Source organism: Myodes glareolus, chromosome 4 (genome assembly GCF_982192425.1).
Source record: "Myodes glareolus chromosome 4, mMyoGla1.1, whole genome shotgun sequence".
In the NCBI taxonomy this organism is placed as follows: Eukaryota; Metazoa; Chordata; class Mammalia; order Rodentia; family Cricetidae; genus Myodes; species Myodes glareolus.
In genome coordinates, this window is record NC_142029.1 from 32,585,186 (window position 1) to 32,612,733 (window position 27,548).

The 27,548-nt window shown below is 40.9% G+C and overlaps 1 protein-coding gene across 4 annotated transcripts in view; it reads right to left on the reverse strand.

Annotated features, from left to right (window-relative positions):
• The window catches only part of Unc13c (unc-13 homolog C), a 445,873-nt gene that overhangs the window by 198,425 nt on the left and 219,900 nt on the right, over positions 1-27,548 (reverse strand). For all 4 annotated transcript variants that reach the window (XM_087905372.1, XM_087905373.1, XM_087905375.1 and 1 more), the window contains 3 exons: positions 14,758-14,927; positions 10,664-10,779; positions 8,534-8,697 (listed from right to left, as the gene is read on the reverse strand). In XM_087905372.1, coding sequence (XP_087761498.1) covers positions 8,534-8,697; positions 10,664-10,779; positions 14,758-14,927 — 450 coding nt within the window. The remainder of the gene's footprint in view (positions 1-8,533; positions 8,698-10,663; positions 10,780-14,757; positions 14,928-27,548) is intronic.

A 27,548-nucleotide genomic window follows, 5' to 3' on the forward strand; every position in this document is an offset into this window, starting at 1 on the left:
GAAAATATGACAATGTTCTCACAGCAAAATGATAGGTATGTAAGGCGGAGCTTGTATTCGGCACACACAGATTTACTCATTACCAATGCACGTCCAATTAAAACTGCACACGGTGGATATAATTTTATCTGTCAACTATGCATGAGGCAACATTTAAAACGAACTAATGAGATAGTGGTATGCTCTGACACCAATGGACTACTGAAGTCATATCAGATTCTGTCTCTGGACTCACTGCATTTCCTGTTTCATGTCACAGCAGGAACAAAAGAAGAAGAACATCAACATTTACACGTCCCTTTGGGAGAAGTTATTCTTTGTCACATAAACAGTGGATGTTACAGGATGTACCATCTTTGTTTTAAGGACATAGTATACCAATTTTTGTGAAAGATTTACTTTTACTTATGCGTATGTGTAGGAGTTTGTGCACCTGAGTCCAGTACCCACAGAGGCCAGAACAAAGGGTCAGATCTCCTGGAGCTGGAGTTACAGGAAGTTGAGAGTCGTCTGACATGGGTGTCTAGGAACAAACTCAGGTCCTTGGCAAAAGCAACAAGTGCTCTTGACCGCTGACCCATCACTTCAATGCCACCATTTTTTTTGTGGATGAACAGTACATAAGGTGACCAGAATGACTCAATGTTAACAATTTTTAGATTCTTGGAAAAGATTTTGGTGAGAAAACGTAAGATAAAGGTAAAATGTTAAAAATTCACTAAAACCAGTTTGTTCCCCAAAATTCAGACTGACGCCTTCTCAAGTGATCAGCATTAAATATTCTAGCCTCTTACTAAAGATAAATTCAAATATTTTTGAATTGCTTCTTCTTAGTTCCAAAGCATAAAGACTTCTTAATGGAGGCTGTGGATGACTAGATCTCAATCATGGGGTGAGGAAGGAGAGAATAGGAGGGGGAGCATGAAGGTCACAGAAAGATGGAGAATTAGCAGAATGCCAACAGTTACTCCCCTCCCCACAGCTACTCCCTTCTCAGCAGCTACTCTCCTCCCATCGCCTACTCCCCTACCACCAGTTATTCCCTGTCTTCCCTCCCCCTACATACCTAGATTTGCCCCCATCCATTTACACAGACATTTAGCATATTCATCATGTTCTTCTTCGTATTTAATTTCTTCTTCACCCTAAACTAGGATCCCAGTGGAGGCAAAAACCACCCTTGCTACTGAGTCCTAATGATTTTCCTTGCTGTGGCCTGAATCTGTCCCCTATGAGGACAGATGTTTCTATGAGGAGGCTTTGTTTATTTATGAGTTGACATTTTGAGGAGGTATGGTCTTTGGGAGGTACTTAAGATAGACAATGGGATTCTCATGATTAACCCAACAGTAACTTTATAAAAAGTGGTCCAGAAAGAACCCGTAACCCTGAATATACTGTGAGAACACAGCAGAAAGAGTCTTCCACGTACCAGGAAAATATCCTTCACGGGACAACCTTGATCACGAACTTCACTCTTCTAACTGTGGGCAGCAGACGCCTGTGGTTTGTAAGCCATCCAGTTTATGGCTATTTGTTATAGTAACATTCATAGGCATAAGTCCACACACCTAGATACTTAGGAAACATCTACTGAACAAACTACCACTGTGCATTCTAGAATGTTGGCTCTGAATCTGGACCTTGACTTCTTGTTCACTGCTGTGCCCTCTGTTTCTGCAACTGCTCCTCCCTCGTACATACCCTTAAGAAAAGGTTGTAAAGCCAACAAGTCAGTTGCTCAACATTTAACTCAGAAGACCTGTGTGGCTTTAGCAGCTGAGACAGACCAGGTTGAAGGTGAACAGTAACACCACAGTTCTGGTCTAGAGACGAGTTTATGACAGCAACACCAAGGCACAAGCCAATAGAATCCCAGCAAAAAGCCATAACCCAGTGCTTCTTCTCTTTGGCACCAGACAGGCCAGCCCTAGTTTAGCAGAATCCCACATTAAAACAGCTTCAGTCTTGTTTTACAATGAAATAAAGACTAATCAAAGAGTTAGAGGGTGTTAACTTGATAGAAACCACCAGAGAGGCTGGGAAGACACCTCAGGTGATGAAGTGCCTGCCATATGCACGCGAGGCTCTTAGTTCATAGCTCCAGAACCCACGTAGTGCTCGATGGAACAGCACACACCTGTGCTCCTGTAACTGCAGTCGCTGAGCAGCCGGATCCATGGAGATCATTGCCCAGCCCGTAGGGGAGCTCCAGTTTCAGTGAGAAACTTTGCCTCAAAATATATGGTGGGGAGTGACACAGAAAGAAGAGAAAGATACCTAACATGGACCATTGGCCTCCATATGTATTCCCACACACATGCACACACACACACACACACACACACACACATATATATATATATGGACGAATACATACACCAATCATCTCACTACATAGAATGAAATTCCATTGATGTTCTTGGAGGTGATAGAATATTAAAAGGAAAAAATTATATGCTCACACAAATGAGAACTATCAAGGCATGTTATTGTGATGGAAATAGTAGTATGCTTGACCTCAAGAAGCAATACACAAATATGCATAGTGTAGTGTGCTCCTTGGACAGAAGGGGCAGACCTCTGAGCTCATTGCTGTAAGCTAGAATGTTCCTTCTGTTGTAGATTGACATGGGCACACAGGCTTCAGTTCTCAATTGCTCACTTGTTTCGTTAGGAGAGCTACAGTCTATTTCCATGAAAACTCAGAGAAAAGGACAAGGGCACAATTTTATTTAACAGATGGGACAGACAAACTGCCGCTGATAGGAAGTAGCCTGCGGGAAAGGGGAGTGTGTTTACAGGCAGTAGGATGTAGTAGAGAGGTCTGGGAAGCTGAGTGTTAAAGTTCAGGTTATTTACTGGCAGAATAGCATCTGCTTCCTCTATAGTCTGAGAACTACTCAGGAGAGAGATCTGGCGATACACTCGGACTCTGACTAATAATGCCGCCCCTCAATTATCATCTCCAAGTCTAGCCTCAAAAGAAGCATGAATGCACTATGAGAAAGTGATCAGTCTCCATTAGGAGGAAGATAATGATGTCATAGAGGGATCTGGCTAAGCACAGTCTCTAAGTATGAAAAGAAACTGCTAGGAAAATTCAGAAGAGTCAAGTCATCTTATCCTTTTCCAAACTTGCAAGTGTATGACCTACACAGATGGGACTTGCTTCTCCCTTCAAGCGCCATGTCCCAACTTTGTGATTTTAAAAAAACTTTCTGAAAAAAAATTATTTTACATGTATGGGTAATTTGCCTGCGTGTATGTCTGTATACCAGGCCAAAAGAGGGCAGTGGATCCTGTGGAACCAGAGTTATAGCAGTTGTGAGCAGCCATGTGGGTGCTGTGAACTGGATCCAGGTCCTCTGGAAGAGCAGCCAGTGCTCTTAACATTTTGAGCCGTTTATCCAGACCCCAGCTTAAATAGTAAGAGGATAGAATTCTTAAATAAACTTGAAACTAATAGTTTTAGGTGTTTTGTTTGCTTGTTTGGTCATTGTGATTTGTTGGTTCATATTCTGATATGTTATATTTTTTACACAGTAGAATTTTATTAGTTGTAAAAAAATGAAATTATTACATTTGCAGGAAAATGGATGGAACTGGAACACATTGTGCTAAGCAAAATAAGCCAGAATTAGAAAAACAAATATCCCATTTTCTCTCATATGCAGACTCTTGATTTACATTTAGGTGTGTGTGTTTGTATACAGACAGGCATGCGTGTGTGCATGTACATGTGTGTGTAGATCTTGAAAGTAGGATGGGGACAATCAGAGAAAAGGAAGAGAATTCAAAGCAGAGGAGTGGGAGGAAGAGAGGCAATGGAATGCACGCAACATGCAAGTAGAAAATGGGAGAAAAGGTGCCGGAAAGACCAGTAGGTGTTACAGGGAAGGGCAGTGGGGGAGGGGAGAAAATAAACTCAAAGCATGATGATGTATATGTAAGAAAATGCCATGATGAAACCTACTGCTTTGCATGGTGTCTTAAAAAATTAAAAAGCAGTGGTCCAGGGTTGCTTTCTGAAGCCCTGGCTTACAAGAAATACAGATAACAACCAAGGTGCCTTAGAAATTCTTGATGTGGCAGGTCAGGGTTTACTTTTTCTTGTTGGGATGAGGGTTTTGTTCTTTACCTTACTTGATAAAGCAGGAACTTTGTAAACACATTTGTACAGTAACCAGTGTGGAAAGGAATCTGGCATCAAAAGGCTGACTAAACCTTTAACCGGCAGCTTTCAAAAGCTCAAGTGTTAATGAGTCAGCTTCAGCCTTGGGAAGTCCTGTTTCAGAAAACCTTTTGCCTTCTGTGTGGTAAGAAGGCAAGGTGTGACACTGACAGTCTTTCAAATAAATTTGGCAACATAAAAAGACCCATAACTTATTTCTCCAGCTATACTGTTCTTGTGACTATAGAGAATGCTCACAAGTTTCTTCCCCACTGACATGTTATGCATGCATTTGTTTTTTGTGCCCTAAAGCAAAGATTCCAAAACAATTGAGAAATACTGATTAACTATTTCATTCATGTAAATATGCGTTCATAAACTTCCCCTTTCCAGTAGATATTTAACTTTGTCAACAATCTATTAGAAATTAACTGACATTGCAGTTACAGAAGAGCATTTTGGAAGCATGCCTAAACTCTCTCTCTGAAAATTATTGCCAACCCTGACAACAAGTGTCAGTATCTGAAAGTTTATTTTCAAATTGTTGCACGGGACCAGTGTGGTATGTACCAAAATATTTCAATACATCTTACACAGTGAAGGCGTCACATACGTCAATTTCATTAAATTCATCTCTTCTCTTTTATTTGCTTTTGGCAATTGAAAACCTCTGACATTCAGAGATAGTCCAGAAGAAAATGAGATCCAAAAATAAAGTTGACAGAAACCTCTGCTTCTGACTCCTTCTATTTGCAAGTATGTATTCAGTTTCCAGTCTGAATCCAGATTTTCCAATGCAGTGAAGCAAAAGTGATGACGACCAAGCCTTCAATCTATTTTATTTAGAATTCAAGTCACCTCCAAGCTGCTCACTGTGTTATATTTCTTAAATATAAGTATTGGTTTTTAACTTTTCTGACATATTGACACACAATTAGAGACTTATATCAGTCTATAACAGCAATTAATTTCTAGCACCAATCACAGATAATTCATAGGAGTAAGCAAAGAGACTGTAATTTAGGGATAATTAGATCATCAATCAATAGATTTTTTTCTTCTTGCATGATAATGGAATATTTTCCATTTTCAAAGCAAATTTATCCTGGGCAATGTTAATAAGAAAAAGTGGGACACTAGGGGTAGATATAGATTTTAATGAGCTGAGAAATGGCTCAGTGGGTAAAGGTACCTGCCAACAAACTCAATACCCCAAGTTTGATCCCCAAGACTCACATGGTGGAAGGAGAAAACTGGCTCCATTAAGTTGCCCTCTGATCTAAACACAGTTGCTACCGTCTGTAGCTCTCAAGTCAATTCTGAACAGAAAAAGTTTCAGCAGCAGCTGGGAAAGACATTCCGAGGTTGAGAGCACTCACCGCTCTTGCAGAAAACCTGGGTTCATTTCCCAGCAACCCACATGGTAGCTCACAACTGTCTATAACTCCAGCTTCGAGGGATCTGACAACCTCTTCTAGCTTCTGTGGGTTTCTGCACCCACGTGGCGCATAAAAGCTCACTGAGGTACACACGTGCACACGGAAATTAAAACTGAACAACAATAACCCCCACATCAGTAACTCCCTTGAACTGGAATGAAACAGATGCCAAAGTCCCTAACTTCCTTTCAGCGGTAGGGGTGTAAAAAAGATTTCCCTGAGAGAGAGTCCCTGCTGCAAGATGTGGGCAGGAGAAGAGGAGACGGTTCAGCGGAACATAGCCACCCCTGGGTGTTTGCTTAGCCTTGAACTGTTTCACACTAGGGCTGCAGGATTGAGCACCGCAGGAAGGCAGCAGATCCCACACAGTAATTACTGTCTGGGCATTACAGAAGGAAACAGTCGCCAGTCCTAGCTTCAGACCGGTACCTGGTGTAAACAGGGGCTTGTTAAAGTGGAGTGCAAATAGGAAAACAACTCCTTGACGTGCAGGTCACTTATCAGACAAGAATCCAGAGTTTGTTAACTTCTTATTGTTGAGCTTGAGAGCTGAGAAAACACACCTAAGAAGAAGGGGAGCTGTCTCTCCTCAGCTACCTGGTAGTTACCAGTATTGTAGCCATTTTCTCAGGATAGAGAAAACAGGAAAGAACGACCCTGATGTCAGCACCCAGAGATCTCTTGCTCTAACTCCACTGGATTCCTTCCTTTGCTGGGGTGAGTCCCCATGTCGAACAGTTCGTTTACCTTGTTAATCGTAGTTGCTTTTTAGTTGTGTTCAATTTTGTATTATGTATTCTGATAAGTTACATAGCACTTGGCATGGGAAAAAAACAGATGTCAAAGTCATCGATTCCCTTACAGCTACAGGGGTGTAAAATAGATTGCCCTGACAGTGAGTCCCTGCTGCAAGATGTGGGCAGGAGAAGTGGGTGGCCATTAGTCAGAGAGATAAAAACTGAGTTTCTAGATTGTGCAGGAAGCTTCTATTTTGTGACCTCTAAGATCCCTGGTATGTCTAAAAGTGCGATCATCATTATTCAGCCCCAGAACATTATATAAATTGAAACACCATCTACCAAAGCGTGTGTTCATGCAAATGTATGTAGGTGTCAGTGCCCACGCATATGGAGGCCAGAGTTCAATATCTAATTGCCAAAACTCTCAAGTTTGGCTGATCACTGAGCCCCCAAATCCCCTTGGCTCCACCTTCCCTGTTCTAGGATTATAGGAGCATGCAGCTCTGCCCAGCTCTGTAATGTGGGGGCTGGGGATCTGAAATCAGATGTCTATGCCCAGCTCTGTAATGTGGGGGCTGGGGATCTGAAATCAGCCGCTATGCCCAGCTCTGTAATGTGGGGGCTGGGGATCTGAAATCAGGTGCCTGTGCTTGTATAGCAAACAGTTTAGCCACTCAGCCATCTCCCTAGCCACTCTGTTTCAGTTCTTCAAACATGTGTTCATTCTTAGATAACTCTGTTCTGGAACCATAGCTGGCAATTAAATGCTATGAATGCTATCGTTTGGAGAAGAGCATTGATTTTGCTCCGAATTACATATAATGGCTAGTTTTGTTAATTTAGAGCAACCTAGAATCACCTGAAAAAGAGAGTCTCAGTAGAGGTTTGTAGACATTGGGTTGGTCTGTAGAAAACTGTCTTAATTGGTATAACTAATGCGAGAAGACACCCCACTGGGGTGGCACTATGCCCTAGGCAGGTGCTTGTGAGTTGTGTAAGACTAGAGAGATTGCACTGAGCACAAGCGAGGACACGTGCATTCATTTTCAATCCGCTTTTAACTGTGGGTGTGGCCAGTCATCTCAAGCTGCTGCGGCCTTGATTTCCTTGTAGGTCTAGAATCTGAGTTTGTGAGCTGAACTAAACCCTTTCTCCCATAAGTTGCTTTTTATCTCGGGGCTTTCTATCGCAGTAACAGAAACAAAAGTAGGACAAAACTTATCATTTCTATGAATAGAATTAGCAGATTATCTGGTGCACCATCCATTCATTGCACAGGAGACTGTTCCCTGGCTGTTAAGATATGCATTTATATTAACACATGCCTATAAACCCTTTACTATTATACATTGTGGATAGATGATGAACTAAATACACTTCCAAACATAGACCAGATATGAAAACATCCACCATGGAGAATAAGTGAGCCAATGTTAAGTCCTAGCTGATGTCCCTGTTAGGGCCAGGTGTCTGTGTGTAAGCCCACTCATTACCCCAGTTACTGCAGCAGTACCACAGACATCTTTGCTTTGTTTCTCATAGTAATAATATACATATTGAAGGAAGGACTCACCCTAGTGCCTTATCTAAAATGCTACAATGACTTCTGATGCTTCAGATGCTAATGGCTCTGTAACCTTGGATATGCCAAGGTTTTGCTTTCCTCAGATACCAAAGATGTTCACGTTAGGAGGATGCCGACCCCGCTCTCAGATCGCATCCTATCAGTGGGACTCAGGTGGACATTTCTAAATCTCCCGTGCTAATGATGCTAGTGAAGGGAATAGCAGCTGGAGGATGATGATGGTGGATGCTCTGATAATTACTGTCTTAATGCTGTACTGAGCAGCATAGGCAAATAAGGAAATTCTATTTCTTGATCAATTGCATTTGGGCTAAAAACTGAGATGAGGGCTGACAGAATGGCCATCAGGTTAGTCCCAAAACCTCACTTAGTGCAAGGAGAGAACAAACACCTGCCATTTGTCCTTTGATCTCTACAGGCATGCCATGGCAAGAACACACACACACACACACACACACACACACACACACACACACACGGTAAATAAATATTAATAGTAAATGTAAAAAAGTAAAGAACCAAGATGAAGTCTCCCCTTTCTTTCTACTGAATTCCAACCAAGATTTGTGCCCACTCCAACATCCTCAGTACTTACGTCATAGCTTGATAAATGGATTCAACCCCATAACGCATGGCGAACTCATCCACGATTTCTTGAGAAGCATCGTCAAAGAATACCTTCCAGGCTTCATCGCCTTTGACCTCTGGTATTTTCACACGGCCATTAGACTTCACTTCAGTCAAGTAATGGAACAGGTTCTGAAAGTAAGCAGTTTGCATTGTTCAGGGCTCCTCAGGACAGGCTGGGAATATTTAACTATGCTTTTTTATAGAAGATCACTGTGTTATCAGGTCTTTGTCACCAGGCTCTGAACGCACTGGGTATATCTTAGATTATATCAAACTGAATTTATTATAGGAAATCTGTCATTGCTTCTGCCTGGGAGTCTGCAGAATCAATAATTCATTTGCTTGTACGCACCCAGCCATTTCCAGAAGGAAGCAAGCACGTTTCTATGTAAATGCTTCTACATAAGATAATATAGTTTTTCATTCGTGAACTCTGAGTAAATTACAGTGTCCTGGTTGGATAATGGGACATTGGCCATGGTCATATGGATTGTCACAAATAAACCATGAGTCTTCAGAAACAGAACGGTAAGAGCCAGGAAAAGAGTTGAGATGGAAAATAAATGTTTGGAAACTTGATAATTCAAGAAATCACCCTGCTGAGTCCCCTTTGGCATCTTATAGGTACTGGTGCTGCGGACTAGAACCTTGTTATTGGTTACAGAGCCTCCCACCTCTTTTTCAATTTGCCGTTGGTGGTAGGGCAGTGTGCACAAGATGCATGTGGAGGTCAGCTTGTGAGAGCTGCTTTTCTCTTTACACTGCGTGAATCCCATGTCTACACAGTGAGCCATCTCTCCAGTCTTCACCTTCCTAAACTAGAAGAAAAGTCTCTAGAAAGTAAAGCCTAAAGCACACATCTTCTCTGTTGGATTTTCAAGGCCAGAGATCCTGGCCAAGCCTGTGGTGATTGTTGCTTTTTATTAGTCAGAAAATAGAAAACTGCTTCTTGACATAATGCTGCCAGTGCCTCGGCCATAAAACTCATCATAAACCCCATATCTGTTTGCTGTGTGGACAAATGAAACACCATTTCTTAGTCTTTATTTGGTAAAAATGGTATGCAAATATTTTCCGTGTCAGTTGTTTAGAGATAGGGGTTTTCATAAACATATTTAGAAAAATTAATGTGTGAAAAAGCCATGGCAATTTGGTGGCTAGCTTAGTGTCACTCTGATACAAGTAGAATGGCCTGGGAAGAGAGTCTCGGTGAGAGACCGCGTTTGTAGCGTTGGCATATGGGCGTGTCTGTGGGGGATTGCCTCAGCTGGCTCACAGAGGAGGGAAGGCACCTAACATTAGCAGCGCCCTTTCTCAGGCTGGGCTCTGGGCTAAGCACAGAGGAGAGTGAGCCCCAAGCAGCAGCGGGCATTTGTTCTCTCTCTGTCCTTGGCTGTGGATGGGAGCCACTCCTTCAAGCCCTGCCTCCTTGAGTTCCCAGCAGTGACAGACAACAAGGAACTGTGAGCCCAAACAAACCTTTCTCTCCTAAACTGCTTTTTGTCAGGCATTTGATCACAATGACAGACACGAAACCAGGGTAGCTGTCCTGATGCCTTTTCCCTCTGGGGATAAAAGTGTTTTCTCCTTCTGTCCCAGAGCACAGGGCAAGGGACATTTCTCAGCTTCATCTCACCCTTTTGTACGTTAGGAAAAAGTATTGTTTCGCCCAAAAATGTCATCAGTGACACTTCTTACCTCTCCAGAGCTTGCAGAGGCCCAGGGCAACTGGTCAGTGCATGCACACCAAGGACCAAACAGGAACTGGTAAGTTGGCTCTATGATACCTGCCTCGAGGGCTCTGAAATCCCACTAAAGGGCCAGCTTTCTACCGGGTTTTTACACCTCAGTGCACCACCTTTTACCACAGGCTTAGTCAGTAAGCCTGACTTAGTCACAGCCCTGGCTACCACAGGCCCAGCCCCTGTTACCACAGGCTCAGCACAGCCTAGGCTACCACAGGCAATCTGGACTCCAGGAAGAACTCCAGAAACCCGATTCCATGACTTTTCAAAAGCCAGGGTTTGTTTTGTGATTCATAGCAAGCAAGACCTCCCTATGTTTCACTTTTAATAGAATTTATTGTCCTACTTACCTCGTGTAAACAAGTGTATTGTATGTGGTATGGTGCCACCTTCTCCTCTCCCTTTATTTCCACGTTGATTTTCAGTCGGATGGCCCCAGACACAGCTGACTTATCTGTCCGTTTCTCTGAAGAAAAGCAAACATGTCCTTGGTCAGTTATCCCAACAGGAACATAATTCTAATTCAAGTTCCCCAATGTACTAACTCACCACAACCATAGATACCTTACCCTGGGCCTATCCATGACTGGCCATATCAGCAATCAGTCAAGCAAGGGAGAGGAACTCATGGGGCCCTACCTTTTATCTCTGAACTACTGGCTATTTTATATCTTAACTACTGGGAGAGAGGGGAAGCACTGTCTCTAGTTTGATATTCACTGACGAGCCACCCCCACACTGCAAAGGAGAGAGCCATGCACATGGGCACGTGGACTGGTTCTATTAATCTCAGTGGATCACAAAACAAATTAAGTAGACTAAACATGAAAGAGAGATTTGTGTATGGGAAATGCATGTTGGTAGGGGTGATAACTGGTGGGTGAAAGTGGTTTATACATTTTATACACATGTGTAAAATTGTTTCCAAACAAATTTATGGGCTGGAGGGATGGTTCAATGGCTAAGAGCGCTTGCCATTCTTGCAGAGAAGAACAGGCTTAACCCCAGTGTTAATCCCAGTGCAGGGAGGCTTAACCCCAGTGTCCACATGATAGCTTATAACCATCTTCAACTCTGGTTTCAAGAGATTCAGTGCCCTCTTCTTGCTTCCATGGATACCAGGCATGTACATGTTATGTGTACACATGCAGATGAAACACTCATACACATAAAATAAAATAATGGATGTTTATAAATACATACATACACTCACAGACATACATATGCATATGCATACACACACATCTGCTCTCTCTCTCTCTATCTCTCTCTTTCTCTCTCTCTCTCTCTCTCTCACACACACACACACACACACACACACACACACACACACACACGAGAAGCTTACCTAGGAACAGCTCGTTTTCTATATTATAAGTGACTAAGTAACCATGACCCCCATAGACAATGCTTGCCTGTTGTGCTGTTGTAACTGTTACACAGCCTGTAGAGAGTTCAGACAGATGATCAAAGGACCCTTCCCTGCCCTTACACAGTGACATTAAATTCATCATGTGGCAATTACACGCAAGATAATCGAAACATAAAATTTCATGAGGAAACTGTCTCACTTGAAAAGCTCCTCTTCAGCATCCTCTTGTTCTTTCATCTTTCACGAAAGAGGAGCCAAATTCTGGCTAACCACAAGATGAAAGCAGTTTTCACATTGTCTATCTCCAGCCTGTGTTTATTTGTAAATGTGATATTAATTACTTGAATGGGATCAAAATACTATCAGTTTATTCAATAAGTGGACTTGAGTCAGGAGGAGCGGCACACACCTCTCAGAGCTTTGTGAGGAACTTACAGTCACAGGACTCCTAGCGTATGACTATAGCCTGGGAACGTGAGATTGCCACCATTTCACAAAGGATATGCGTGGAGAGAAGCTCATCACTTATAATAAGGAGCCAAACAGAACAACAGGAGGCTAGTGCTGAAGACTTCTTTAATTGGCTGTTTTCCTAAACCTATCCGTCCTTTTAGCCACGTAAGATTATGGAGTTTGCCTTCTCTGTGTGAGATGCCTTTTGACTTTTTCAGCCTCGCTGTCTAGCAGGAGTGAATTGTGAAAATTCTTTCTTCAGCAGTAGAGAATCATCAGGAGTTTGCCTGCTTGCTAAGATACCACACTCAACCTGTTTGTGTGTGTGTGTGTGTGTGTGTGTGTGTGTGTGTGTGTGTGTTGTACTAGGAATTGAACTCAGGGTGTCATACTTCTACAGGAAGAGTTCTACCACTCAGCTGTATTTCCAGCCAATTCCTCGCTTGTTAATTTGAGACAGGTTCTTGCAAAATTGTCCAGGCAGTCCTTGATCAGGTGACCCTCTGCCTCTGTCTTCTGAGAAAACAGAATTACAATCTCGGCCTAGCAAACCTGGTTGGGAGTCCCTTTACTCTCAACACACATGGAGTTTTCAGTTAGGTGCAAGTGAAACACAGAGCTTGGGGTAGGTATCCTTGCCAACCACCCCTTTCCAGAGCTCCCAGGAAGCTTAGAATTAATGGGATCTCTCAAATAGAGGAACCATTGACTCTGTTTGGGCACGCAGGACTTTGGGACAAGCATTGCTTTGGGTGGTAGGGTAAATTCCAAGCGATGAGAAAGGACGGAGTTTACACGAAAGATATAGTAAATTATTTGTAAGGATTGGACACAATGAGGGATTTTACAACACATAGATATGCAAACAAATTTCATCTCTCTCTTCTCCTCCTTCCTTTCCTGCCTTTCTTCTTTCCCTTTCCCTCCTAGAAGGCAAAGGACGTGGAAGTAAGGGGACAAAGGTACCCACTGGGCAGCTGAAGGTGCTGAAGATAAGGCTGCCTACACAGTATCCCCGGTCCTTGTTTTTTTTTTTTTTTTTCACAGTTTAAAGGGCAGTTTCACATCAAAAATGGGCAGCCATTTAACTAAATGGCATAGCTAAGCTCCCTAGCAAACTGGTTATAACCAGGCATATATTACCCAAACAATAAAATACAAGAATTTCTGTTCTGACATAACTTTATTCTTTAGTTCAAGAGGATGGTAATTCATTATAGAAAACAAATCTGAAAAAGCAAGGCTCCAATTAAAATATGGTTTTTGAGTACTGCACAGGGACTGGTTTTCTTCCTTTAACATCTTGGTTTCATATGTAAAGTTACTTAATAATTTAAACAAGATGTGGGAGTTTAGCTTAGTCCTAAGCTCAGATTCCAATAATGAGAAGTACCAACATTCTTTAATTAAGATTCTTCAACTATTTTTGGTAATGAGTTCCCAACATAGCTGAATCATTTGCGTTTAGATTAAGTTAAATTTCCTGTTTCTTAAGTTGTTACATAATTTAGAATTTTATTAACTCAATGAGACTTTCTTTATTTTGACAACTATTATATTACTAAAAGTTTGTAGGGTTTGTTTGTTTGTTTTAGAACCAACATTCTGTAAGTTGGTAAAGTACATTGTGAATCTAAGTGGTAATTCTTTGTGGTTCAGGGGCTATGTCAGCTTCTGTTCATGACCAGCTGCTTCTCAAAAATTTAATTCACCACTTCCTAGGCTGCCATTAAGAAATCTTTGGAACCCATCTTTCCTAAAAACTGAGATAACTATAAATTTGTACTATTATTAAGTCACCAGTAAAAACCCCAGGTTTTTTTTTTTACTCGAGTAAAAGCTGAATTCAAATTTGTCTTACTCCTGTTTCCATAATAAAAGTTTATTTAAATGTCGTGCCAGCTAAACTTATTATTAACATCTTCACAGTTGAACCCCATGTTAAAGACACATCAATTCATCTTGTTTTTGCTAATGAAAAGCTATTTTTATATTACCATTTGAAGGAAATCCCAACTACATATAAACTATCTTTTTTCAATTAGTTAATATATAATTTTTTAAATTTATGTGCATGTGTGAGTCTGTGAGAAGGCACGCCATGCATTTGTGGTTGTCTATGGAGGTCAGAAGAAGGCACTGCACCCCCTCCCCAAGCTAGAGCTACAGGCAGTTGTGAGCCCTTTGACACAGATTCTGGGAACTAAACCTGGGTCCTCTGGAAGAACAGAAAATGCTGTTAATTGATTATCTATCTCTCCAGCCCATCAACTATATTTTCATTGATGAGCAGAATAAATCAGAGGAGCCATTTCCCAAGCATTAGACAAATGTCTTTGAAGCTGTAATCTAAAGTCAAGAGTGGTGTAAACATTTCTCTGAAAAGACATTCAGTGGATTCCTTGAGTTGTCTATTTTCATCTTAGATTTAACAATGTCTTTCAATAGTACAAAAATTTCATCTACAGTTGCCCTTCGTTGCTAACGAAACTAACCCAAATAAGAGGTCTGCAGAATGATCTACAAAGACATCTGACTTTTAACTCTAGGTGAGTAGGAGCCATGTCACAGGGACACTTAAATCTGAACTCATTTTCAAGTAGGTATAAAAATAATCACCTAAGTTGTACCAGACATCCATCTCGCCGCTCAGAGTCCTGACTTCCACGATCGTCTGCCCCAGAAAGTCATCCGACTCCTTCTTGAAGTGCTGCTTCACTCTGGATTTAATGTCATCGTCTTCATCCCATACTCGGACCTTGATTCGATCTGTCGAGTTATGGCACTCACTGAAAACAAACGTGCACAGGTCAGTGACCGCCGGCTGCTGCTCTGAAGGGCACATGGTGTTGGAGGCCGACTGTAAACCTGACCAATTAATAAAGAGATGTCTACTGAGCTATAAATGGATTTTCCAGGGTGTTGCAGGCATCCAGTGCAGGTAGATGGGAGAAAAGCGTGGTTCGCTCAACAACAAATAGGCACAATTATATCCCGTTCCTGTCTATTGCCTGGACCTGAGACAGCAGAGTCAAACATGCAATTTGCAACATTTTCTTGGACAACATACCCATGCCCTAGAAATCCCTCATATGGACAATAAGCTAATTTCATTGCCAAGGACAATGAGAAAGGGGTCAGAGTAGGAAGCGACGGAACAGTTATAGGCAGGTATTTTACACGCTGATCATTTCAGTGTGTAAGGCTCTGGTCTCTGTGACAGAGTGCCTGTGCTAAATTACAAGGAGGAAGGATAAACTTTGACTGCTGGCTTTCTGGATTCCAGTCCATGGTGGACCCTCGTTACTTCAGGCCTGAGGTGAAGCTGAGCATCATTCTGTGCAGGATGTGGAATAGAAGTGCTCAGGAGTAGTAGCTAGGAAGCAGAGGCAGGGAGAATATAGGAACAGCACGGGAGAGAGGGTGGGAAGAGGAGGGAGAGGGACAAGGGAGACAGACGGGGAGATGGGGGAGGGGAGGGACATGATCTAGCTTCTAAAGGCATGACCCCACTGGGCAGTCTTCCAGTAAGCTCTTGTGGTCTATTAAGAACAGCCCCTTCAGCTATGTGCACTAATAGTTTGATGCCGCTTGTGTTCCCATGATCCAACTGATTCTCAATAGAGCCACTGGCTGGGAACCATGTTCCCACCCAGCACAAGCCTACTATGTGACATACCTCATAACCAACCCATAGCACCCAATATGTACACAGTATACACAATATACACCATACCAGTACACAGAAGAAATAGTGAAATCAAATTTGATCAGCAGAAAATCCCTGTGATTTGAGAACAGCCCGTAGGTTCCAGTGTCCTACATCATTCCAGTCTGTCACTGATTTCCACATTTCTTCCATCTCCTCTTGTTGACAACATCTACCCAGTATTACCCAAAGCTGTGCTTCTGGGTCTTTCCCTGACTGTATTTGGTGATCTCTCCCATGTTTTTCTCTCTCTAACTATCCAATTTTTGAGAACCAGCTAGTCACCTGCTGTGTGTCATTTTCCCTAAAGCTGATGAATCAGGTAGCAGGAACCTGTGCTCCCTGACTCTCAGCATCTATCCTCTCCAGTGTAGGAATCTTTAGCCTGGGGTTTATGGGCAAGTTCTGGGCATTCCTGAACTTGCATTTGAAAACAAAATGAAACTATTTCAGTTTACTCCCTTCCAATTTTACAGCTAGGCAACAAATCACAGCAGTAGTTGGTCCCTAATAAAGTGACTGACAATTTTACATATAACATTCAGAGTATAAGGAAATAAAATATTAATTCACTTTATACTATGCTAAAATTATTTATTCAATATGTAATATGTGAATATATATTCAATATAATTGATCTACTATTTTGTTTCAATATTTTATTTAATGAATTAAACATATACCTAATTTAGGAAGGCATCTGTGTCTCTACTAGACTGCAGAATGAGTTCAAGGAGCAACATTTACTTAACCATTCCTGAAAGCGTCATGTGCTTCCCATCAGTCTTTGAAACAAAACCAGACAGTGCAAATAAGAGTAACATTTGAGGTATGACATGCCTGTGTGCAAACTGTAGCCCACAATTTTGAGTCCATGTGGGAGGTTTCAGATCAGAATACTACGGTAATAACTGGGACAGTGGGATTATTATAAATGTTGAGGCATGACCAGCACTTGGTCTTCTAGACCAGAGTTTAAGATGTCCATCATGAGCAGGACAGTGTACATGAATTAAATGATTCCTAGCTCAGCTCAGTTCATAACTCTTTTGCATAAAATGTTGTCTTTTGCATACTTTATTATGTGATTTCTTACATAGCAGATTGTAGGTTAGCTGTTAATCTAGAGAATCTTTTTTGTTTGTTTTTTGTTTGTCTTTTGTAGCTGCTGCTTAGAACTTTTGTAATGAATTCTCTTAAGCTTAGAGAAATTACTTCACCCACATGAAGTGCATTCAATCCATGTACCTACAGCTTCAGTACATAAAGAGTCTGGGCAAGAAGATTGTGAATTCAAGGCCAGTGACTTAGTCTATATAGGAAGTCCCTGTCTAAAAACATTAAAATAGGTAGACAGATATATAGACAGATAGATAGATAGATAGATAGATAGATAGATAGATAGATAGACAGACAGATAGATAGAAGAGAAGCAGCCAGGGAGATGACAAGCCCAACAGCTAAGAACACTTGCAGTTCTTATAGAGGACCAGGGTTGAATCCCAGTTCTCACATGGCAACTCACAGTTGTGCAATTCCAAGGATTATGATGTCCTTTTCTGGCCTCTGTGGGCATTCCACTCACATAGTCCAAATACAGTCAAACAGTCATACACATAAGAAAAAATAAAAAGGGAAAAAGAAAGAAAAAGGGAAAAAGAAGGAAGAAAGAAAGAAGGCAAAAAAATGCCCCAAACAAACCGTTCAAATTATTTGAATCAAATTATTTGTATTCATTTACATTTGAGTTATGTACATTCTTATTAAGTCTGCTAACAGGCAGAGAAGACATACTTCAGGAGGGTGGGTTGTCGAGTGGAGATATCAGAGACATCTACTTTCTAAAATATATAATAACCCTCCTTTTTGTTCTTTATATTGCAACTGTAACATTTTACTTATTTTTACATATATGTCAGTATGTCGATTAAATTGTGTGTTAATTTAGGTGCACAATGGATAATTGCATATGGAAATGATTTGTTGGTTTTGACAGGGTTGACAACTAACTACTTCCTATCTGACTCAAGTTGTGTGACGTTTTTAGCTACAAACTGAGGGTGATAATACCCATGTTAGCAGGTATATATAGAAATACTGAGAAAGGACTGAGCCAGTGACCTAGGCCCAAGTGAGCCTGAGATGGTTGAACTCCACAGGAGCAGGACTGAGCCAGTGACCTGGGCTAGAGCAGGCCTGAGGCAGCGAACTCCACAGGAGCAGGATTGAGCCAGTGACCTAGCCTGGAGCAAGCCTGAGACAGTGAACTCTGCATAAGTGGGAGTGGTTCCAGAACAGGGACATTTATGGAAACAGGACTGAGCCAGCAACCTAGGTCAGAGCAGACCTAAGACAGCAAACTCCACAGGAGTAGGTACAGGGGAGCAAGGCTGAGGGAGTACACCTGAGCCAGGACCCCTGATGTCCAGGCGTGAGTCAAGAACCTCTGAAGAACTAAGCCTGAGCCAGGACCTCTGTAGGTCTAGGCATGAGTCTGGGATCTCTTAGTGAGTAGGCCTGAGCCAGGTCCTCTGTGAGTCCAAGCACACCCAAGTCTGGGGCCTCAGAAGCTGTAGATCAGAGACCTTTGCAGGATGAACTCCAAGACAGAGACCTCTGCAGGAGTGGATCCAGACCAGGAACATTTACAGAAACAGGTCTGAGCCAGCAACCTAGGCCAGAGCAGGCCTGAGAACAGCAAACTCCATGGGAGCAGAGCAAACCCCAGGAGTGCTGAATGATTTCTAAAAATAGGGAATGACCAATGTGGTAACTGGAACCATGGCACTGAATGTACCACAAGGAACAGCCATCTGAGCCTTGGAACCACTGACACCTGGAAGATTGATTACCAGAGTCACAGACAGCCCAAACTACACCAACTAGAGGAAAAGATGGGTAGACAAGGTAAGAACACACACAACACCACAAAGAATAACATAACACCAGTAAAATCTAGTGACCCTACAACAGCAAGACTTGAACTAATGAATATAGATGAAGCATAAGAAAATGATCTAAAAATAACTTCAGGAAAATGTTGGAGGCCCTTTAAGAAGAAATGGGAAATTCCTCCCCCAAAATGGAGGAAATGACAAACAAGAAATTGGAAGACATCAACAAATACCTTAAAGAAAATCGAGAAAAAGCAATAAAACATATGAAAGAAACTATTCAAGACTTGAAAACTGAAATAGAGACAATAAAGAAAACATAAGCCAAGGAAATTATAGAAACAGAAATCATGAGAAAATGATCAGGAACCACAAATTCAAGCATAAACAGCAGAATACAAGAGATGGAAGACAGAATCTCAAGTGTTGAGGATACAATAGGGGAAATAGACTCATCCATCAAAGAAAACATTAAATCTAGCAAAAGATTAACACAAAACATCCAGGAACTATAGGACACCACGAAAAGACCAAACCTAAGAATACTAGGTATAGAAGAAGGAGAAGAAATTCAACTCAAAAGCACAGATAATATATTTAACAAAGTCATAAAAGAAAACTTTTCCAACCTAAAGAAAGATATGCCTATGAAGATACAAGAAGCTTACAGAACACCAATAAACTGGATCAAAAAAGAAAGTTCCCTGGCCACATAATAATCAAAACACTAAACATACAGGATAAAGAAAGAATATTAAGAGCTGCAAAGGAAAAATGCCAAGTAACATATAAAGGCAGACCTATCAGTTTTATTGTATCTCAATAGACACAATGAAAGCCAGAAGGTCCTGGTCAAGTGTTATGTAGACATTAAGAGATGACAGATGCCAGCCCAGACTACTATACCCAGCAAAACTTTCAACTACCATAGAAGGACAAAACAACATATTCTATGCCAAAATTCCAACCCAAGGAAGTTGGTTACATCCACAAAACACTGAAAATTGATGATTTCACAGCAGCAAATCCTAAAGAAGGGAAAAATGCACAAATTAGTATCACCAACAATGAAAACTAAATCAATAGGAGATAGCAACCACTGTTCATTAATATCCTTTAATATAAATGGACTAAGCTCACCTATAAAAAGACACAGGCTAACAATTGGATACGAAAACAGAATCCATCCTTCTGCTGTATATAAGAAACACACCTCAACCTAAAAGACATTGCCTCAGAATAAAGGGTTAGGAAAAAATTTTCCAATCAAATGGACCTAAAAAAACAAGCTGGTGTAGCTATCCTAATATCTAGCAAAATAGACTTCAAACTAAAATCAATCGAAAGAAGGACATTTCATATTAGACATAGGAAAAATACATCAAGAGGAAATCTCCATACTGAACATCTATGCCCCAAATATGAGGGCACCTTCATATATCAAAGAAACTCTTCTAAAGTTTAAATCATACATTAAATCCCACATACTAATAGTGGGAGACTTCAATACTTCACTCTCACCACTGGACAGATCAGTCAGACAAAAAAATTAACAGAGAAATAAGGGAACTAGCAGAGGTTATGATTCAAATGTACTTAACAGACATTTATAGAATATTCCATACAAACAGAAAAGAATATACCTTCTTCTCAGCACCTCATGGAACCTTTACAAAAATTGACCACATACTTGGTAACAAAATAAACCTCCATGAATACAAAAACTTGGAATAACCCCATGTATCTTATCAGACTGCCATGGCTTAAAACTAGAATTCAACAGCAACACTAATTCCAGAAAGCCCACAAGCACATGGAAATTAAACACTTCTCACCTGAATCATCAATGGGTCAAGGAAGAAATAAAGGGAGCTATTAAAGACTTCCTAAAATTCAATTTAAATGACCACACAACATACCCAAATTTATGGGACACAATGAACGCAGTGTTAAGAGGACAGTTCATAACACTAAATGCCTACATAAAGAAGCTGGAAAAATACCACACTAGTGAATTAATAGAACATTTGAAAACTTTAGAACAAAAAGAAGCAAACTCACCCAAGAAAACTAGATGGCAGGAAATAATCAAACTGAGAGCTGAAATCAACAAAATAGAAACAAAGAAAACAATACAAAGGATCAATGAGACAGAGTTGGTTCTTCGAGAAAATCAACGAAATAGACAAACCTTTATTCAAACTAACCAAAAGGCAGAGAGAGAGTATCTGAAAGAACAAAATCAGAAATGAAAAGGGGGACATGACAACAGACACGGAGGAAATACAGAGGATCATCAGGTCACATTTTGAAAATCTGTACTGCACAAAATTGGAAAACTTAAAGGAAATGGACAACTTTTTGGATAAATATCACTTATCAAAATTAAATCAAGACCAGATAAGCAAATTAAACAGACCCATAACTGCTAAAGAAATTGAAACAATTATCAAAAGTATCCCAACCAAAAAAAAAAAAAATACCAGGACCAGATAGTTTCAGCTCAGAATTCTGCAAGATTTTCAAAGAAGAACTAATACTAATACTCCTCAAATTGTTCCACACAATAGAAACAGAAGGAACATTGTCAAACTCTTTTGATGAGGCTACAATTACCTTGATACTCAAATCATATAAAGACATTATTAAGAAAGAGAATTACAGACCAATCTCACTCATAAACATTGATGTAAAAATACTAAATAAAATACTGACAAATTGAATGCAAGAACACATCAGAACCATCATCCACCATGATCAAGTCGGCTTCCTCCCAGAGATGCAGGGATGGTTCAACATACAAAAATATGTCAACGTAATCCACCATATAAACAAGCTGAAAAATAAAAACCACATGATCATCTCATTAGATGCCGAAAAAGCTTTCGACAAAATACAACATTCCTCCATGATAAAGGTCTTCAAGAGAGGACAAATACAAGGAACATACCTAAACATAATAAAGGCACTATATAGCAAGTCAACAGCCAACATCAAACTAAATGGAGAGAAACTCCCAGCGATCCCACTGAAATCAGGAACAAGACAAGGCTGCCCACTCTCTCCATATCTATTCAATATAGTCCTTGAGGTTCTAGCTAGACAACAAAAGGAGATCAAGGGGATACAAATCAGAAAATGAGAAGTCAAACTCTCACTATTTACTGTTGATATGATAGTTTCCATAAGTAACCCAAAAAAATCTACCAAGGAACTTGTACAACTCATAAACAATTTCAGTAATGTAGCAGGATACAAGATAAACTCAAAATAATGAGCAGCCCTTCTTTACACAGATGATAAATGGACCGAGAAAGAAATCAAAGAAACATCACCCTTCACAATAGCCACAAATATCATAAAATATCTCAGAGTAACTCTAACCAAACAAGTGGAAGGCTTGTATGAACTTTAAATCTTTGAAGAAGGAAATTAAAGAAGACACCAGAAAGTGGAAAGATCTCCCATGCTCTTGGGTAGGTAGAATTAACATAGTAAAAATGACAATCTTAGCTGGGCAGTAGTGGCACAGGCCTTTAATCCCAGCACTCAGGAAGCAGAGACAGGTGGATCTTTGTGAGTTCGAGGCCAACCTTGTCTACAAGAGCTATTTCCAGTACAGGCTCCAAAGCTACAGAGAAAACCTGTCTCAAAAAAAAAAACCCAACAAAACAAACAAACAAACAAACACCAAAGGGAAAAACCCAAAAACAAAACAAAACAAGAAAAAACACAAAATATTGGTAATCTTATCAAAAGCAATCAACATATTCAGTGCAATGCCCATCAAAATCCCAGCAAAATTCTCCACAGAGCCCAAAAGAACAGTACTCAATTTCATATGGAAGGGCAAAAAATTCAGGATAGCCACAACAATCCTGTACAATAAAGGAATTTCTGGAGGCATCAAAATCCCTGACTTCAAACTCTACTACAGAGCTACTAAAAACAGCCTGATATTGGCATAAAAACAGACAGGAGGACCAATGGAACCGAATCAAAGACAAGGATATTAATCCACACACCTTTGAACCCCCAATTATTGACAAAGAAGCAAAAAAATCAAATGGAAAAAAGAAAAACAAATGGTGCTGGCATAACTGGATATCAACATGTAGAACAATGAAAATAAATCCATATATTTCTCCATGCACAAAACTCAAGTCCAAATGGATCAAAGACCTCAACTTAAAGCCAGCCACACTGAACCTCATAGACGAGAAAGTGGGAAGTACACTTGAATGCACTGGCACAGGAGACCACTTCCTAAATATAACCCAATAGCACAGACACTGATAGAAACAATTAATAAATGGAACCTCCTGAAACTGAAAAGCTTCTGTAAAGCAAAGGACATGGTCAATAAGACAAAACAACAGCCTACAGAATGGGAAAAGATCTTTACTAACCCCACATCAGACAGAGGACTGATCTCCTAAATATACAAAGAACTCAAGAAATTGATCACCAAAAGAACAAATAGTCTGATTAAAAAGTGGAGTACAGACCTAAACATAGAACTCTCAACAGAGGAACCTAAAATGGCTGAAAGACATTTAAGGAAATGCTCAACATCCTCAGTCATCAGATAAACACAATTTCAAACAACTCTGATATTCCATTTTATACCTGGAAGATTGGCCAAGATCAAAACCACTGATGACAACTTATGCTGGAGAGGTTGTGGGATAAAGGAAACACTTCTGCGTTGCTGGTGAGAATGCAAGCTGGTACAGGCCCTTTGGAATCAGTGTGGTGATTTCTCAGAAAATTAGGAAACAACCGTTCTCAAGACCCAGCAATACCACTTTTGGATATATATCCAAAGGATGCTCAATTGTGCCACAAGGACATGTGCTCAACTATGTTCATAGCAGCTTTGTTTGTCATAGCCAGAACCTGAAAACAACCTAAATGCCCCTTGACCAAAGAATGGATAAGGGAACTGTGGTACATTTACACAATGGAGTACTACACAGCAGAAAAAATAATGACATCTTGAAATACGCAGGCAAATGGATAGATCTAGAAAACATTATTTTGAGTGAGGTAACCCAGACCCAGAGAGACAATTATCGCATGTACTCACTCATAAGTGGCTTTTAGACATGAAGCAAAGTAAATCAGCCTACAAATTGCAATCCCAGAGAACCTAGACAACAATGAGGACCCTAAAAGAGACATACATAGATCTAAACTCCATGAGAAGTAGAAAAAGACAAGATTTCCTGAGTAAACTGGGAGCATGGAGACCTTGGAGGGGGTTGAAGAGGAGGGTAGAGGAGAGGAGCAGAGAAAAATGTAGAGCTCAATAAAATCAATTAAAAAAAAAAGAAGGGATCACTGGGCTGAGTGTGGCAATGCACATTTGAAATCCTAATTCCTGGGAGGCCTAGACCGGAGAATCCTATGCCCTGGGACAAAGATAATTCCAGACAAAGAAAGCAAAGTTTAAAAAAAAGGGAGCCTGTAGGATTTTTTTAAATTTTAGTTTTGATCAAAAGTTTAAATTTATTTTAAAATTAAATGGCAAGAACACTATAGAAACCGCGAAAAAATTTTAATCTTGTGATTTTGCAGAGGACAGTCAGGGTCTCTACATTCTCAGTGATTCTGTTTCTCTATTGTGCTCATACATGAGAAGGGTTTCAGAATTAGAGGAATCACAGTGCTCACAGAGATCTCATGTATGGCTCCTCTCAAAGTCCCCTCTGTTTTACAGGTTACATCACAGACATTTTCACAGCTGGCACATGCCTACATTTCTTATTTTCTCATTGGTCTGTAGTATACCTTTTATTTTCTGAGATCTATTTAATCTTTTATTACTCTTTTTTTGCAACTGACTTGAACCTTTTGTTTCACACTTAAGTTTTCTGAGTTTATGTAAGGTTCACAGCTCAGATGGAAGGGGATCCTGGAGGTTGGGAACCAGGGAACGTTGAGTGTTACAGCTTGGGTGGAGGAGCGCTCTGGCAGCGGGGAACCAGGGAATAGCACAGACCACACACAGACAGCATAGCAGCTCACAGCTCTGCTCTAGGGAAGGTTTCCCAATGTGACAGCTCTGCTGCCCAGGAAAGGGCTTCCTAGGGAAGTGGTTACAACTCGGCTCTGGCGCTCCAGAGTGTAACAACTCTGTTCTGCTTGGGGAAGGCTTCCCTAGCCAAAGGCTTGCAGTCCTGCTCAACTCTGCTCCACGTCTGACTTCCCCAGCAAAGTTGTAACAACTGCAAGCTGTTAAGAAAAGGCTTCCCCAGGGAAAGTGTTATAATTCAGTTCTGTCCTCGCTCTAGCGAAAGAATGTCTTCACCCAAACCTCACTCAAGAGATTTTATTGGGAGGGAACAATCCAGGAGTGTGGCTGCCTCTTCCAGGGTGGAAATTGAACAAGTTCAGGGCTTACATAGATAGGGCTTCTTAGGGGCAGGGTTTTCCCAGGGAGAAGGGGGATTGGTTAGTTTTTCCCTGCTCAGAGATTGGTTAGTTTAGTTGGTCAGGGGCAGAGATGGCTGATTTCAGAGCCAAACTGTGTTTCTTTCACTGACCTTTTAAACCTTTGGGCTCTAGTTTTGGGTATGGAACAAATTTATTTCACTGACTTTGATTCTAGGGACAAAGTGTGTTTCTTTGGCACTGATTTCAGAATCAAGGTGCATTTCTTTGGTTCTGGGTTCGGGGCTAAAGTGTTTCTTTCACTGGCTCGAATCTCAGAGCCAGGGTGGATTTCTTTGGATGTCGCTTTTACCTTACAGTGTATCCTTCAATTTTTTAACTAGTTCAACGCTTTTAATGTTATAGAGTTGGTCTCCATTTATTATTTATTATAAAGGGCTATAGAAGGCATTTTCATGCAAGCATATATGATGTATGTTGAACCCATTGCCCTCTCATTGCCTCTTGCTACCTTCCCCTTTGTTCTTTGCCCTCCCACTTGTCCCCCTAAATAGTTTTACCCCTTTCTTTGTGTCATATACACGTGTATCTACGTAGCTATACAGAACCTAGAAACCACACGTGAGAGAAACACGCACTTAGAATAGCTATTCTGAAGACATGGAGTTTCACATTGGATCTTATACTTCTCACTATCAATTGTGTTATTATGCACTTATCTACCACAGACACAAAATCAGTGAAAGAATTAAAACCAGAAAAACAATTAATTTTCTGTCCTGTTTCATGACTCATGTGTCCATTCCACAGTGGTGATTTTAAAGCAAGAGGGAGTGGCAGGTAATACATCTAAAATACGTAGTTAACTTTGTAGAGGAGACGACATTGACAGGGCAGAGTTTGGAGATTTTCATCACCACAAGACGGAAAGCCAGGGCATTCTGAAGTACTGGAGTATAACAGCTGGCCCAGCTGTGCTTGGTTGATCGATGAAGTACACAGTCTGCCAACTGAGACATATTTGCAATAAGTTTAAAATTTATCAAATATGTGTTATAGTAGGTTGACACTCACATTGAAGCTGGTCAGACTGTGGGTAGAGGTTCAAGGGCAAGACTAACAGAGGCTCCCTCTGCCTGTATGCCGCCTCCACCCCTCTGGTAACTTGGCTGAGAACATTGAATATGGAACCCTATAAGACTGAAGAAAGCCAGCTGCTCAGTTATCCTTAGGTGTGTGTGTGTGTGTGTGTGTGTGTGTGTGTGTATGTGTGTGTCTGTGTGTAAGAATAGATGCTTCTAAGTACAACTTCAGAGATAAAGTGCTGTCCCTGGATGCTTTTAGCATCTTCCTTTCCCCAACTGACAGTGATGGAGTAGTTGGTGGCAAAGATTAGATTAAAGGTGAGACATTCTCTTCCTTCCCCTGAGACTGCTGAGCATTTGCTAGCGGGAGAGGAATTAAGACAGTGGATTCAATAGCTAAGAGGTACAATTTCTAGGCTTATGTAGTTACTTACTCATAAAATCGTTTTGGAGCCCATTTCCTGGAAGCCTGGTAAAATTTCCAGGAAATAGAACTATCAAATACGCCTCTGGCTTGTCTGGCTTTGACTGCAGGGAACTCGAATCACTTAACTCACAGCAACAGGAAGACCACACACCTGTACTTCCTGGGATGACCTTTTTTCTTTGGCCGTGACTCGGTATAATGCAATCCTGTCCAAAGGAGCTGAGAGTCTAAATGGATGTCTGGTATACCCCATGATCTGGAGGCCAAACGATAGAATGGATTCATCAAGAAGGAAATGCCTAGGCTGCGGAATCGATTGACTAAGAAACCTCTTTAGATATACAACAGAGAAGGCAAGTATCGCATATATTTGTTACCCAAAATTATTAATTTTCTATGAACTAACAAACTTGATGATTCCCAATCTTCCTTTTTACTTAGCGAGAAGGTTTGACTTGCTTTCTCTTCTTTCTTTGCAGATACCCTCTGGGTGTGTGGGAGGAAGAGAAGGTATTCTTAATTTAGGTCACAAGATAAACAAAGAACCCGGTTAGATGCTGATGAAAGAGAAAAGGGTTACCCCAAACTACACTTGGAAATAAACTCAACAAGGTGGCTTTCACTTTGAGATGAACGAGGTCTTGGACATGAGGGAGGATGTACTGTCATTCAGTGATCCTGGGAGGAGGAGCACTGAATATGGTCACTGAGTACTCAGAGACGGGTGAAGGCAGAGGCTGTTTGGTTGCTTATACCATGCCTTGCTTTCCTAACTTTTCTCATTTCCCACTCCTCCCCACTACCCTGCAACTGTGGAAGGATGTCTGACACATCTTTGAAGTTGATCTAGGATCAGCGCTCCTCTGCGGCCACCTCTTTTCCTTCCTCATTTCATTTCC